The 13,717-nt window shown below is 38.8% G+C and overlaps 1 protein-coding gene and 2 long non-coding RNA genes across 7 annotated transcripts in view; 1 reads left to right on the top strand and 2 right to left on the bottom strand.

Moving 5' to 3' along the window:
• LOC148006238 (uncharacterized) overlaps window positions 1-13,717 on the bottom strand; it is a 901,378-nt gene that overhangs the window by 419,243 nt on the left and 468,418 nt on the right. The gene's annotated exons all lie outside the window — the stretch shown is intronic.
• Window positions 1-13,717, bottom strand: part of Dmtf1 (cyclin D binding myb-like transcription factor 1) — a 40,425-nt gene that overhangs the window by 1,970 nt on the left and 24,738 nt on the right. Inside the window, exons 8-16 of one of the 5 annotated variants that reach the window (XR_015685225.1) lie at window positions 12,099-12,256; window positions 11,010-11,042; window positions 10,177-10,286; window positions 8,307-8,535; window positions 7,129-7,280; window positions 5,714-5,976; window positions 3,664-3,749; window positions 1,008-1,163; window positions 299-673 (exon numbers count right to left, since the gene is read on the bottom strand). Coding sequence is in view for 2 of the 5 variants with exons in the window: in NM_001439580.1 (NP_001426509.1) it covers window positions 299-673; window positions 1,008-1,163; window positions 3,664-3,749; window positions 5,714-5,923; window positions 7,129-7,280; window positions 8,307-8,535; window positions 10,177-10,286; window positions 11,010-11,042; window positions 12,099-12,256 (1,509 nt within the window). In the remaining 3 variants the exon portion in view is untranslated. 5 annotated transcript variants of the gene reach the window in all.
• Window positions 8,434-12,868, top strand: LOC147994715 (uncharacterized). The gene is made up of 2 exons (XR_015686333.1): window positions 8,434-8,605; window positions 9,079-12,868. It is a non-coding gene; the product is annotated as an uncharacterized LOC147994715 (long non-coding RNA).

The following is a 13,717-nucleotide window of genomic DNA, read 5'->3' as shown; positions in this document are numbered from 1 at the left end:
TTTGAGTTTATATTCTGTGAGGCTAAATAAAAAAGGAAGGTACTAGAGTACCCATTCTCAACCCCGTTTGGGGTTGCATATCAGATATTTACATTCCAATTCACAATAGTTATTAACAAACTTGTAGTAATAAAGTAACGAAATAATTTTATGGTTGGGCATCACTGGAACATGAGGAACCTAATTAAAGGGTCTTGGCGTTGGGAAGGTTGAGAATCACTGTACTACAGAGTATCTCTCCTTTAAAGAACCTGTGAGACCCAAGGCAAAACAAGCTGCAATCTTCTACACAGCTTACCTCAGTAACATAAGCACTGGCTAAGTCGGAAGGTGGTTCTTGCTTAAGGTCAGTGTCAGCAATTTCTTCCTCTGTTCTGACCATGACACTATTCATCAGTTCTGTGCTATTTTGGTCACTGTATTTAGACACATGAGCATTATTAAATGATGGTTGTATAGTCATCTTAGGCCGAGGAATTTCATCTGGGAAAGTGTCTGCTTCTAGTGCATCTGGAGGCTCAGGAAAATCAGATGAATGAAGATCACTATCAGCTGTCAGTTCTGCTTGGGATATTGAAGAAGTGATGTCCTCTGTAGCAACAGTTTGAATGATGACTCTTGGTGTGTGACACTGTACTGTGACATTGTCACTTGTGTTCAACAAATGTTCCGGCTGTAACACATTAATGGGAACTATCAATGACAAAGTGAAGAAGAACTGACCATCTCCCTCTCCCATACCTTTCACCTCTGCAGCTACTTCATCCCTTCTCTGGCCTGTGTTTATGACCCCTTCGAGTCCCTTCCTCCTGTACGTTTCCTACTTGAATGGGTATCGCTCTTGTTAAAGAAATAGTGGAGGTTACAGGTGTACCAGGGAAGAACTGCATGCAAAATACTGTTCCAAGGACAAGTAATATGAAAAATACTCTGATACCCAAACTACATTTTTATCAAGTAATCCTGACCCATAATAGGCACTCAAAAATTATAATTATATAACATACGGATAAAGCATGAACAATGATCTGTTCAGGAGAAGCAGGAGCAGCAGCTGCCAGGGTTACTGTGGGACTTGTGGTCAGTGTTAGGGGAAGGCCTTGACTTGAGCTTGTTTGAAGAAGGTAGGTGCCTGGAGTACCAGTAGGCTGTAAATGGAAAGACTAAAGAAGAAAACGAGATTCAGCACAGATACAGAAGCCTACAGACTAACTCTAGAGCTACATTAAAGACTGACTTGAATTTAGTAGGTAGCAACTGCACTTGCAAATCAAGAAGGTACAAACGATAAATTGAATATTCTTTATTATGTAAACTGTCTCCAACCATCTACTATCTTTTACTCCCATGCAGCTCTATGTTCTGGTTTCAACTATGTATCAATACAGTAGATTCAGGAGCCACCATGGGCAATACAGGAACCCACTTTTCAATCACCTCTTTAAATGTTTTTGCTGTAGTTTAAAAAACAATAAACTCTAAGATGAGCAACATGTCTTATCCCACTAAAGCATTTGCAACCAAACTGGAGTTTGAGCCCAAGGATCCACAAAGTAGAACAGACTCTTGCAAGTTATCCTCTGCCCTCTCGCCATCACCATCAAGGCACATAATCCCCTGCTCGCATTAGTAATAGTTTAAGCTTTTGAAAAGGTATATTAGCAGTGCTTATTTACTTCAGTGTTTTTATAGAGTAATGTTATGAAATACTCATATAGTCAGAAAATTGAAGACACTACGTGAAGAGATGGCTGACTAGAAAAAGCGTCATAGTGGCTCTATGATGAGTCTTGGTTATCCTAATAACCTGCAGAATAAGTATTCTTATACATTAGGTAGTGGGTAAGCTAGATAATATATTTTTTTCAGTTTAATATTGTCTTGACCAAAATCTTTCCTGTGTCTAGAATCCCTGAATACAAGGGTTTTATTTTTTTATTGCTAACAAGGAGATAATATCTCTGTCTCATGGAAAGGGCTGGTAGACATAAAAATTGTTCGAGTGCCTATCGCCCACTGGGAAATGGAGTTTTTCTCTGCTTTCTTGAAAAGTGTAAAACAATAATTTTTCTAAATGTTACAGGTATTTACTGCAGATAGCAAGGAGTCATTCCAAATACTGAATATCTGCATATATATTTCAAGTGTTTTAATACACTTAAGTCTATGTATTTCAAGAAAATTACATGTATGGGTGTTTTGCCCACTGTTTGTGTGTTGAATCTCACCCTGGAACTAAAATTACAGATGGCTATGTGCTATTGTATAGGTGCTGGGAACAGAGCTGGGGTCCTTTGGAGGAACAGCTAGGGCTCATACTGTTGAGCAATTTCTCCAGCCCTAGCCAGACTCTTAAAACATTTTGTATAACCTCCTAGGTAAAAACCCTTAACATAACAACTAATAACCCTTTTAACTCCTTTCCCCAGTAAAAATAAACAAGTTCTGTTTTTATTACTGTTAAATATACTGTACATTCCTGCTGTGAGACCACTTTCAGTCAGAGATGAAAGAGAATCTGTAGATACTCTGGTCATCTCCCAGGGATCTAGCAAAGGGTATTGACTGAATTACTGTATTAATATCTAATTCTTTAAATCTTGAAACAACATGAATAGTGTTACATTTTCTTAATAAAATAAAGGGAGTTAATTCTAGGCTTACATTAGGAAGGCAGACATGAACTGGGGCTTTTGCTTTTTTAGGTTTTCATTGCCCCTAAAAGAAACCTTATCATTTAAATTATGACCTGTTTTCCGCTAGCTAGAGTCAACCAAGATTTACTCCTATCATATCCAGATGTTTGTTTGGGGAATTTCAAGTGAGAGCCATAAGATTTTCTTCCACTTATGGAGCTACAAGTAGATAAACCCAGTGTTAAGCCAAACACGTGTTTTCAATGTCTGGACTCACTGAAGGCCACGCTAGTACACTATGGGTGAGTGCCTGTTTATCAGTGACTGCACGGCTGACTGAAGCTGTAGCTTCGGCTCCTACCCAGCATAGTGACCACACTGCTAACCCAAAGTCTGAAATTATGCATTCACGTATAAGTTCTTACGTCAACAGGTACTTTCCTTTCTCTTAGGTGACCTTGCAGTTAGAATTTGATCATTTGATAGCAAGTGTGTCGAGCACACACATGTGCAAATGTGTATGTAGGCCTGAGGCCAACACAGGTGTCTTCCTCGGTCTCTCTCCGACTTATTTTTGAAGACAGTGTCTTACTGAAATGGAGCTCCCCGACATGGCTTGACTGGGTGGCCTTTAAACCCCACAATGGTGGAATTGCAGGTGCGCATGTGCTGCCCTGTTCAGGTTTTTACATCAATGCTGGGAATCTAAGGTCGTTGCACTTATACAAATAGGGTGTATTAACTAACCAAGAAGGACTGGAACTAGAAACTTCCAGTCTAAGAGTCAGCACAGTTATACCGTTTCCTCAGTAGTACTGTCATTTTGGGATTTGGTAAACACATTTGTTTATGTTCACATGGAGAAGCAGCAAAGTGACAATGACACAGAAGTGGACATCTATGTCTAGACTGTCCATCTGGCCTCAGCAATCTGACTTCCTCGTAGACAGTAACAGTTCTATTAAGGACACCTGACCTTTGTTTTGCATAAGAACAGCCAGTAACTGTGATCTCAAGTATTACTCACTGGAAGAATCTCAAATGTTTGCAGTGTTCCACTGTTTAGTGTTATTGTTTCTGAGTCAACAGAAGCAGCAGGGGAGTCTGTTGAAGCTGTAGTAAGAACAAGGACAATAATAAAATGCTTTGTGAAGTTTCTCCAATGGATTCAGCTGTCATGAAGGAAATCTCAATGAGTAATTTGTTTGTAAACCTAAAGTTACATGATGGACTTATCTGGGATGGCACAAAGATCAGACACACACAATAGCTAACTTTATTTAGCCCACTGTCAGCTTTACTAAAACAGTCATGCTTATCATGTTTTGTTTTTTGTTTTTTAAATAAAATATGGCTGCGTTCATGCTTCTAGAAAGCCATTGTAACACCAGAAGCCTCATAAAGCCAGATACCACTGGAACCATACAAGAGTTCTGCTGTTAACTCTTGGTTGTATCAGAAGGTGCTGCAAGTGTTAGGAAGCAAGAACACATCAAGGCTAATGTAGAAAGAGAGAAAGAAACTTGAAGTAACATTTCTGGAAATGTTTAAAGAGCACTACAGATGTGGACTGGCCTTATAACATAAGATAGTAGATCTAGCAACACTGCTTCTTACATAACTTTATCTGTCCTACCTCTATAGAACTGTTATGAGTAAAAACAATCTTAAAACCAAATGAATTTATGATAGTATTTTTTTCGGAAGACCATAATTTGAAGGGGTCTAATAAGTAAAATTAGAGGTCAGAATGCTAAGTAATAGATGGGTTACAGAACTCTTACTATACTCACATAACTTGCTGTAAGTAATAAAACACTCTTAAAATTAAAAAGATGGTATGAATGAGTATTAAGGTTCTATGTATAAAATATTTGCTGTCCTCTTAATGGATATTATCATCCTATTGGTGGCTAACACTCTCCTGGACAATTTATTAGGCAGTAACATCTTGTATATTTATTTAGGCTAGACACTTCTCTCACTTCAACTATAAAATAAAAAACATGGAGGGCCAAATAATGAGTAAGGCAAGTAATGTAGTTAGTTTAAATGTTTCTAAAGTAGCTTTGTTTGTGGTGCTAGTGATCAAGCGCAGGGCTTCACCCATGCAAGGCAAGTGCAGCCCCCTCAAAGATAACTTTGATAGTCATTGCATATATAGACAGATGTGGTCAAAGTATCAATTCGTGCCCGCTGTTTCTAAACCAGGGCACCAAGAGGGTACATTTGGATATGAGTGTATGTGTGTGTATTTATATCTGTCCCAATGACAAAACACTATTATCATCTTAAAGATGAAGTCAAGAAACAGCATGTAATAGGATGGTATCCTGCAAACCTTAATCAAAATGCAATAAGGAAACGCTCGTGAGCAAGCACAGCAAACAATAACCTTTTCACAGGCAAACAGCATCAGGTAGGACCACCACCACCACCAAAAAAAAGGGGGGGTGTATGGTAAATAAAGATGGTTCCAAGAACTGGAACTCATTTCTGTCACTACAATTAAAGAAATGTCAGAAAGGGGAGAGGACAGTACACTTGGAGCTGAAGTGAAACGTCTTTCCTCTCTGTATATTGCTGGGTTCCTGAAATCTAAGCACAAACTGACAGGCAAAGATAACAGATGAAAAACACTCTCGTGCATTGAACTGTCCCTTTACTACCTTAATTTTTTTTCAACCTTTATAAAGATCCCATTTTTAAAATAGACTACCTCAGATCCACCTACGTTGTCTACATTCTGGATAATTATAAACGTAATGTCACGCTGAACACTATCTCTTTGCTTGCTAACTATCGTATTAAGAAAAAGTTTTCTAATCAGTTATTTTATCTTTATTCTTAATTATAAAATCTAGAGAGATGATTTAGAAATACTTATAGCTGGTAGGCGGCTGAAGCTCTTCCTGTCACACATTCACTCTTGTGTAAATGTTAACGGAGGTAAACATAAAATGCCTTAGATCTCCCAATTCAATTTCCATCAACACTCTAGAAGACTAAAAGGCACTGGAGCCATTAACTAGGTCCTAGGGCCCAATGGCAAGGAGTCTTGAGGCGCCGACACTTACAGACGTGGGTGATCTGGACGGGAATCTGCAACGCTGCCATGGGGCTTGGAGAGATGGCTGTATTATCTTCCAAGCGGGCGACTCTGATCTGAACATGCTGTACACTGGAATTGCAATTACTGTTTGGAACGCCAGATCCTGATTTATTCTCCAAAAGCACTGGGTTGTTTTTTTGGTTCTCATGTAACTGTTTAAGACCTTTTATTAAGACTGAAGGGAGATGGGTAGACAAAAAGAACATTGACTCTCCGACAGACCACCATCTAAGCAACAAGGGAAGTAGGGTGGGAGGAGGGTAAGGAGGGAAAGTATTTGGAGTAAATAGTTGTATACTGCATGTGAGAACTGTTAGATAATATAACATCCATCATAACATTAAAAAAGGATTTAAAAAAAATTTTTTTGGAGATGGGAGTGGTCTTGCTATATTGCCCAGTTTGGTCTCCAATTGTTAGACCTAGTGATCCTCTATCTCAGCCCCTCAAGCAGCCTGGACTTAAATATGTGCCACCATGCCTACCCCAAAAATGCTAAAATCATACTGTTCTTGCCGTTGGAACCACAACAAAATAGAAATGGTTGGGCATTGTTAAGGGCATGGAAAGAGTTATCTTCTGTGTCCTGCATCTTCTGGTACAATTATTTAGGAAGTTTATTTTGAAATGAATAGTGTACATTTTCCATCAATGACTCAAGGGCTGCACTTGACTGCCAAACTGTAATATGTACTCAAGGTCTTTTACTCTAGGCTTTGCTCTTTTTGGCCAGTGTGAGGGGTTGGTGTCTCAGTCTGTAGTGATCTGCCTGCCTTTGCTTTCTTAGTGCTGAGATTACAAGTGTGAACCACAATGTCCAGCTTTTGTTCCTTCATGGTAATCTACATTAATCCTCTGTAACTGAGTTCAAGTAAAGCCCCTCAGCACTGCATTCTCCTTTGAAAACTGTTAAGTTGGGTGTACCATAAGATGAGAAATTTGTTTGAGCCTAAATGAGACTCTCTAACTTAGGTTAGCACCTAGATGCAAAACAGCAAGTCTTTAAGTAAATTCAATTTAAGATCCCTGGATTTAGCAACAAAAGTAGAAACCCATAGAGCCTATTTTCTACAAAACAGAGTACCAAATTTTTCCTCAAATAACAAACTTAACTCATTTTTAGAAAGATTTGTACTAAATAAAACCATGTAACATTTACTTCCTCTTTATAGTAGTTTATGTGGAAAAACATGAACCTATGTAAATGTGTCCTCCCTGACAGGCTTTGGGATTACAAATCACATGGACTCTTCTCTAGAGCAGAAAAGACAAGGAAACAGGGCAGTTTCACTGGGAATGTGCCATACTGGCCTTTACTTGAGGCAAAGAACTCCTACCACTATTGTTCAGAAGTGATACTGTAAGCAAGTAGTACATTACCAGGAAACGAAACATCCTTATGGTTTGCGATTTGCCTTTTGATGGTCCACCATTTACTTCGAAGCCACTGTGGTGAACGAACACTGCTCCATCCCTCAGCTAGAAGATCCCAGTTTATGTCATTTTCATCAGCTACATCAAGCTCAGCTATCCTGCAAATTACAAAACAAATCTATTTGATCTTAAATTTATTTATAAATCCTCTTTGTACTACAGGTGACAGGCCCAGCAATGAAGAACAGGAGGTCAGGCAGTGAGGTGCCGTCCACCATTAAAGGGAAGGGACTTCAGCAGCAGAGATTAGCCTCAAAGCTAAGAAGCCCAAGTGCAACCAGGTGCTCAGCCGCATGCAACTAGAAGCAGATTAGCACCGTGAAGGAAAGGGAGCAGGCTAGAGATGACACCCAGACCAAGAACAGCTCCAGCTGTACAGTGCTTGCACTGTTTTATAATGAGTTATTTCTTGGCTCCAAGCTTTTTCCATTTATATAAAAAATGTCAATTTCACCATATATAAAAATGACTTAGTTGAGAAAAAAAAAACAAAATGGAAAATGAATCAAAACCCAGCACGACAGTATAGCTAAATCAGGTCTTAAAAGTCTATTTCCTAGCTTTTATTGTCACAAAGGCTTTGATGTAACTGTAACTGTAATGTTCTGAAGATTTTCCCCGCTGTTTTGTTCATTAGTTTTTATGGTTGAAACAAAATAATATCCAAATTTACAAACACACCGCCATTATCTTAAAGCTATCTGCTGAACTGGGAGGCAGAAGTGCTTGCTTTGATCTAACTTGATGGTGCACGTGACTGTTATTAGGTCCTTGCTGCCAACTGAGGCACAGTAACCGGGGCTGAGGCGCAGGAGCGCAGGAAGACTGATGCACAGGCGCTCTGCCATGTTCCCACAGGCTCGGGCTGAGGCCCTCTGGAGGACAGTGGAAACACTTCACTGCTATTGCCTTAGCCTCAGCCTCCGCATCCTCATATGGTATTTGCTTGGGCACTGACTGCAGCCACCATAAAGGAACAGAGGGCTCACGGTAAAGTGACCTTAGACATGGTCACTTCCATCCACAGAAGGCTGCTTTTCATTAGGCACTCAAGGAAATTAAAGTCAATCAAGGAGTCTACAGTATCCAAGCAGGTTTTATTGCCAAAGATTTGGGATACAAACCTGAGGATGAGATTGATTTCATCTTCCTTGGTCCACTCAGTTCCCCCACTCTGTTTCCAGTTCAGGTAGTTGAGCCATTTAGAACGGCATTGCTTTTCTGAGCGGGTACCCACTCTTTCCGCTACAGCTGCCCAAGACACACCCTGTGTGACGATGTCACCTGGCTCCGTGCTTGTTAATTCATGAACTACCTCTGCAAGTCTCTTTTCTTCTTCTTCTGTCCATTTCCCTGAGAAAGCAACCATCCAGACTACATTGTTATCTTCTCCGTCACTACAGGATTCAGCACAAGGGCCAAGGTGAGTAGTTCTGTTGATGAGTTTACTTTACAACAGCACTCAGCAGGAGACTACATGCACTAGAATTCGATTGGCTTTTTAAGGACAGATATGTTACCTAAAACATATTTATGAAGAACTACGTATGTTCAAGCTGAATCAAGCCCTTTGTATAGAAACAGTAAAGTAGGAGGAACTTGACTGTGTTAACACACGCCCCAGCAACAATGGAATACACTTAGAGGCTGTTCTTATTAAGAGTAAATAATAAAGCATACATGGAATAACATCTCTGAGCTCATCTACTTCAGTAAGAATTAGATTTACCCAATAAAATACCATCCCAACTCCAAGCCAGTGCAACAATATATGAGCCAATCATGACACTAATAGTCATATACATTTTCATTCCTGTATTTTCCAAATCTCTAAGCTTATTAACAGTATCGAATGTTTCTCTTGTTTAATTTTGGATATAAAATGTGTTATTTCAGGACCACATTCCTGAACAAGTCCTTTACTGAGCCCTTGTCTGGATAAGACTGACAGAGAAGGACAAGGCTCTGCTTTCTGAGCACAATGTGCATGGCATGACTACACTGTCTTGTGGCACTGGAGAAGTCAGCTGGAGCCATGGTAAGGCAAAAGGAAGCTGGCAAGTCCATCTCTCAGGCTGCTGTCAGAGAATGGCAGTGCCCCTGACACTGTGCTAACATACAGAGTTCTGTGCCTACGGCAGTGCACAAAACCTCTGGAGCTTCATCTATAGCTGCTTCTTCCCTCCTTAGGCCACACCAAAGAATGAGGGAAAGCTGGTGAGATTCATGTTCTCGCCGTCTCATTGGTAACAATGATGATGAGAGAGGACATACTCTCCTTAGGTAAGGGGGTAAAGAAAAACACTGCTTAGAAGCTGAAACTAAACCTGAAATAAATTATAATTAAAAGGATTATGGATCCTTCAGGAACATCAGGATTGAAGACCTCTGAAAGTTTTTACTGAAACTTCTGTTTTACAAAGTAATTAAGACTCAGAAAGGGTAGAGACAATAACAGAGTTTCTACCGACTACCGTTTCTCACAAATACTAGGTTTGATGTTTATCCTCAGAACATTTGCATATATTAAGAGGTAATGTGCAGATCTGTCAAGACACTGAAATACTAATAACCATAAATCTGTTTATAGAAAACTATAATTCAAGTTTGAGATCCGCAAAATATATACAATACCCTGAAACACACACAGGTTCTTCCTGACGGGATTTTCCTGAATATTAAGTTTTCATAAACATAGGCTGTTCTTCAGTTAGATGGCCTTACATCAAAACTACTTCTATCTTAAGGAACCGTTTCTCATGTGGACCAGTTTTAAATTGATACAAAACTAAGCCACGCTAGACTTACACTTATTTGCAAATGAGCTGTTGCTGTGTCCTTGCTAGCAACGTTCAACGTCCTGTATTTTAAGCATAACACTTGTGGGCTTTATCTGTTAAGGGGAGGAAGTGATCCCTTGAATGACCACAGAGACATGCATATCTGGGGGTGGGAGGCTTGGCGCCAGGGCAGCCCCAGCGGCACGGGCAGTACCTGTGTTGCAGGTGTCCTTCATCAGCCGGCAGCGGTCTTTGACAGAAGAGGCGCTTCTTCCCAGGGCCGCCCCTATTGTTGCCCAGTCATTGCCATGCTTTATCCGGAGCCTAGAACAAGAGTCTGCCCATCAGCATTTGGTTCAATTGTTTTCTCCCTTTTAATTTCACCATTTATTCTTCATTCTTCTTCTTCCCTTTTGACTGGTTTGGAAGTTGTGGGCAGCAATATTTTTGAGAGCCAAAGTTTGAAAGTGTGGCCTTTTATTGGGTGGGGTCCACAGTTGTCTATGGGTGAAAAAAAGACAGGCAGCAATTGCCCTTTTTCTGGGTCAGAGAAAAAAATAGGTAATTTGGATATGTGTTCAAAAAGACCAAATTTTTCCCCTCAGGCTATTGACATAATTCCCAGGCAAGTCCCAAAGTGTCTCCTTTTGAGCATATTGTTAACAAGCATCTTCAGACATCTAAAAAGGTCCTAATGAATAAGCTCCACTTTCCACTGTCTTCAGATAGACAGACATACACATAAAGTACACGCTCCGCTTGAGGTCAACATAACAGCATTATGCGTCTGGAAATGTAACAGCCCGTCATTCCAGGGGACAGTCCTAAGTATGGTGTTCCGGCCACTGAACTTACTTTCTTTTGGAACACCTATTACTGGTCTCAGCAAGCACCAGGTGGCGGACAACAGGAGACCAATTTGTCTGGTTAGGGGCAAACCTAATGTATCTTCTAACAGAAAGTCATGCTTTTAAGAGCCAGATGAAACTACACCAGTCTTCCAAAAAGCCAACAATTGCAGTCATGAAAACAAAACGGAAAACTTACTCCTTGAGCTTCTCAATTTCTTCAGGAGTGTATCTAGAAATTCAGAACAAGGGAGAAGAAATCAATTGAATACCGAGTGCTCAAAACATTACCCCAAACCAGTTTTAGTTAGAGAGCTGAACATTAAATCAAGCAGCATATAGAAAATATTATTAAAGTGTATTAAAGGGAGTTTAAATGCTTCTCTACTCTTAAAAACCCCAATACTTACTGTTAGTATAATAAACATATATACTCTATTACTTTATGAAAATCCAACATTTCAAACACCTGCTTGCCCTATGTTGTCTAGTTAGGTCTCTGAAATAGCAGATGCTCAACAGACAACAGTACATGAGAGGAAAAGAGAAAAAAATTTCTTTTCTAGCCAGGCAGATGCTCTAACATATTTCTCTATTTCCACACAGTTAATGCAATGTTTCTTTTATATGTTAAAAAAATTTATCTGAACATTATATAAGACTGTCCATTTTACAACCACTTGTACTACATGGAAGATTTTTGAGAAGTTAGCCAAGTCATTCATTCTTGAGCCAAAAAATTCTTTTTTCACCTTCATACAATGTTTCTTCACTGGCAGCTTGCTGACAGGCTAGAGGAGGCCTCATTATGCACTTAACATTCCAGAGACCAAAGCAGCAGTAAGACCCCAAAATAACTGCACTGAACATCCCTGACACCTTCCCATAAATGCTGCCTCTGGCGGAAATCTATCCATTACTTGTTATTTTCTACTCTTGTTTTATTTAAAAACAAAGTGACTATCCTAGTACTACTAATTCCCAAATCACGAAAACAAAGAATATGGAATTCTTTTAACAGTTCCTACATTTTTAACCACCTCACTGTTTCATCTACAAAGCAAACTCTGACCCCGTCAATTTGATCAAGTAAGGTAAGGTGGTTCAGGCTCTAATTAAAACAAGTCCTTACTGCGAGGTTTCTCCACATATCCAATACCTACAAAATTATAAGATTACCAGTAATGAGTCATAGCTGCCTCCACTTCAGGAATTAACTTTAAAAAACTGACAGTTCTTAGCCACTCCCCCTTGTTATGTGAAAACATGCAGAGTACAGTTTTCATACTTTCCCACATGGTTCCTGTCATCATACATGCGCAGCACTCTTCTATAAACTGCAAACAAAGGCCGGTTCAGCCCCCACGCAATAGTCCTGTAGAAATCTTTTCTTTCGTCTTTTGACATCTCAAAGATGATTTCTGTAGCATCTTTTATTCCGCGAGCCTAAATAGGTTACATTTCTTTGATTTAGGGATTTCTAATACAATGTATGTGGATATAGTATGCTTTTAAATTAGTTTTAATGTTAAAGGTCAGCAATGACATTAAGAGAAAGACTCTATTGCTAATAAATCAAATATAAACTTCATAATGTTGCATTAATTATTCATGAGATTCTTAAGGGCACAAAAACAAACTATTCAATTCTCATAACTCAATTTCTGTTTAACTCATTTAAAAATCATTAAAAATTTAAAAAGTAAACTTGAAACTGGTACAAGAAAATCAAAAAAGCAAAATTAACCACCAGCAATCAAATAAATTGAAAGATAAGTTTAGAAATTGGTTCTTTGAAAGGATGAATTAAGACACATTTAAATACCAGAAATGAACACCAATAACAACAACAACAAAAGGCGTAAGTAGAGGTGTTCCAGACACCAATCAACAAATGAGCACTGCGAACTACTTTATAAAAGTTTGGATTTACATAAAATGGCTAAATCCCTCAACAGTCAATTTACCAAAATGGGTTCTGGAAAAGTGAAAATCAAATAGACAAACCAGAAAATTGAAAAAACAAAAACCAAAAAAAAAAAAAAAAAAAAACCATTACTACTAATCTTTCCATAATGAAAGTGCCAGGCGCAAGTGGTATTACCAGTGAACACTGCACACAGTCAAGAGGTAAGTAACTGTTGGTAACTTCTGATTTTATTGGGCCAGCAAAACTTCAATAGTGAAGCAAATGAGAAAAACCTCAGAAAATAATTTTGGGGCAAGGCTGAAAGCTCACTCAATATTGATCCCGAAATCCTACTAAATTAGTACACTGAAACCAGAGATCTATAAGAAAGTTAATTTATCGATGTGAGTCCACCCAGCAGTAGAAGCTTGTTGAGTTTCAAAATAATCATTATTCTGATGACTCCTATCAGCATATTTGTAGAAAACATGTCAAAATTTAAAATATAAGGAAAATACTCATAAATGATAAAACGTGTCAGGGTTAGCTGTGGCCATAATAAAGAACATAACAGAAATACATACTTGAAAATAATTATTTTCAGAGAATACTATACACATAGATAGCTAAAAACCATTGAGAAAATAAACCAAACAGCAAAGCACTGTATCAAGCTGCCAATAAATAGAAATTTGCATTTCTCTACAAAGCTTACAAGTCATAGAGAATATAAAATATTATAATACTTATACAGAGTCAGTGTAGTTCCAATAACAATTATATCAGGATTTTATTCTCTACAAACTACGTTTTTAAGAGAAGAGTGCTAAACATAGATAGGGCAGTGGGAAGAGACCGGCCCTGTCAGGTGTTACTGTTCAAGAGAGCAGCACACTGGTTAAGCCAGGAAAGTTATCCAAAGGGAAGGAAAAGACAGGCCCTAAATTTTGACAAAGTACCTGTAATGAACCAATAAACCCTTAGTATATATCATATAT

Source organism: Rattus norvegicus, chromosome 4 (genome assembly GCF_021556685.1).
Source record: "Rattus norvegicus strain SHRSP/BbbUtx chromosome 4, alternate assembly SHRSP_T2T, whole genome shotgun sequence".
NCBI lineage: Eukaryota > Metazoa > Chordata > Mammalia > Rodentia > Muridae > Rattus > Rattus norvegicus.
Note: the sequence above shows the minus strand (reverse complement) of the source record. Positions and strands in the feature narration are given on the sequence as shown.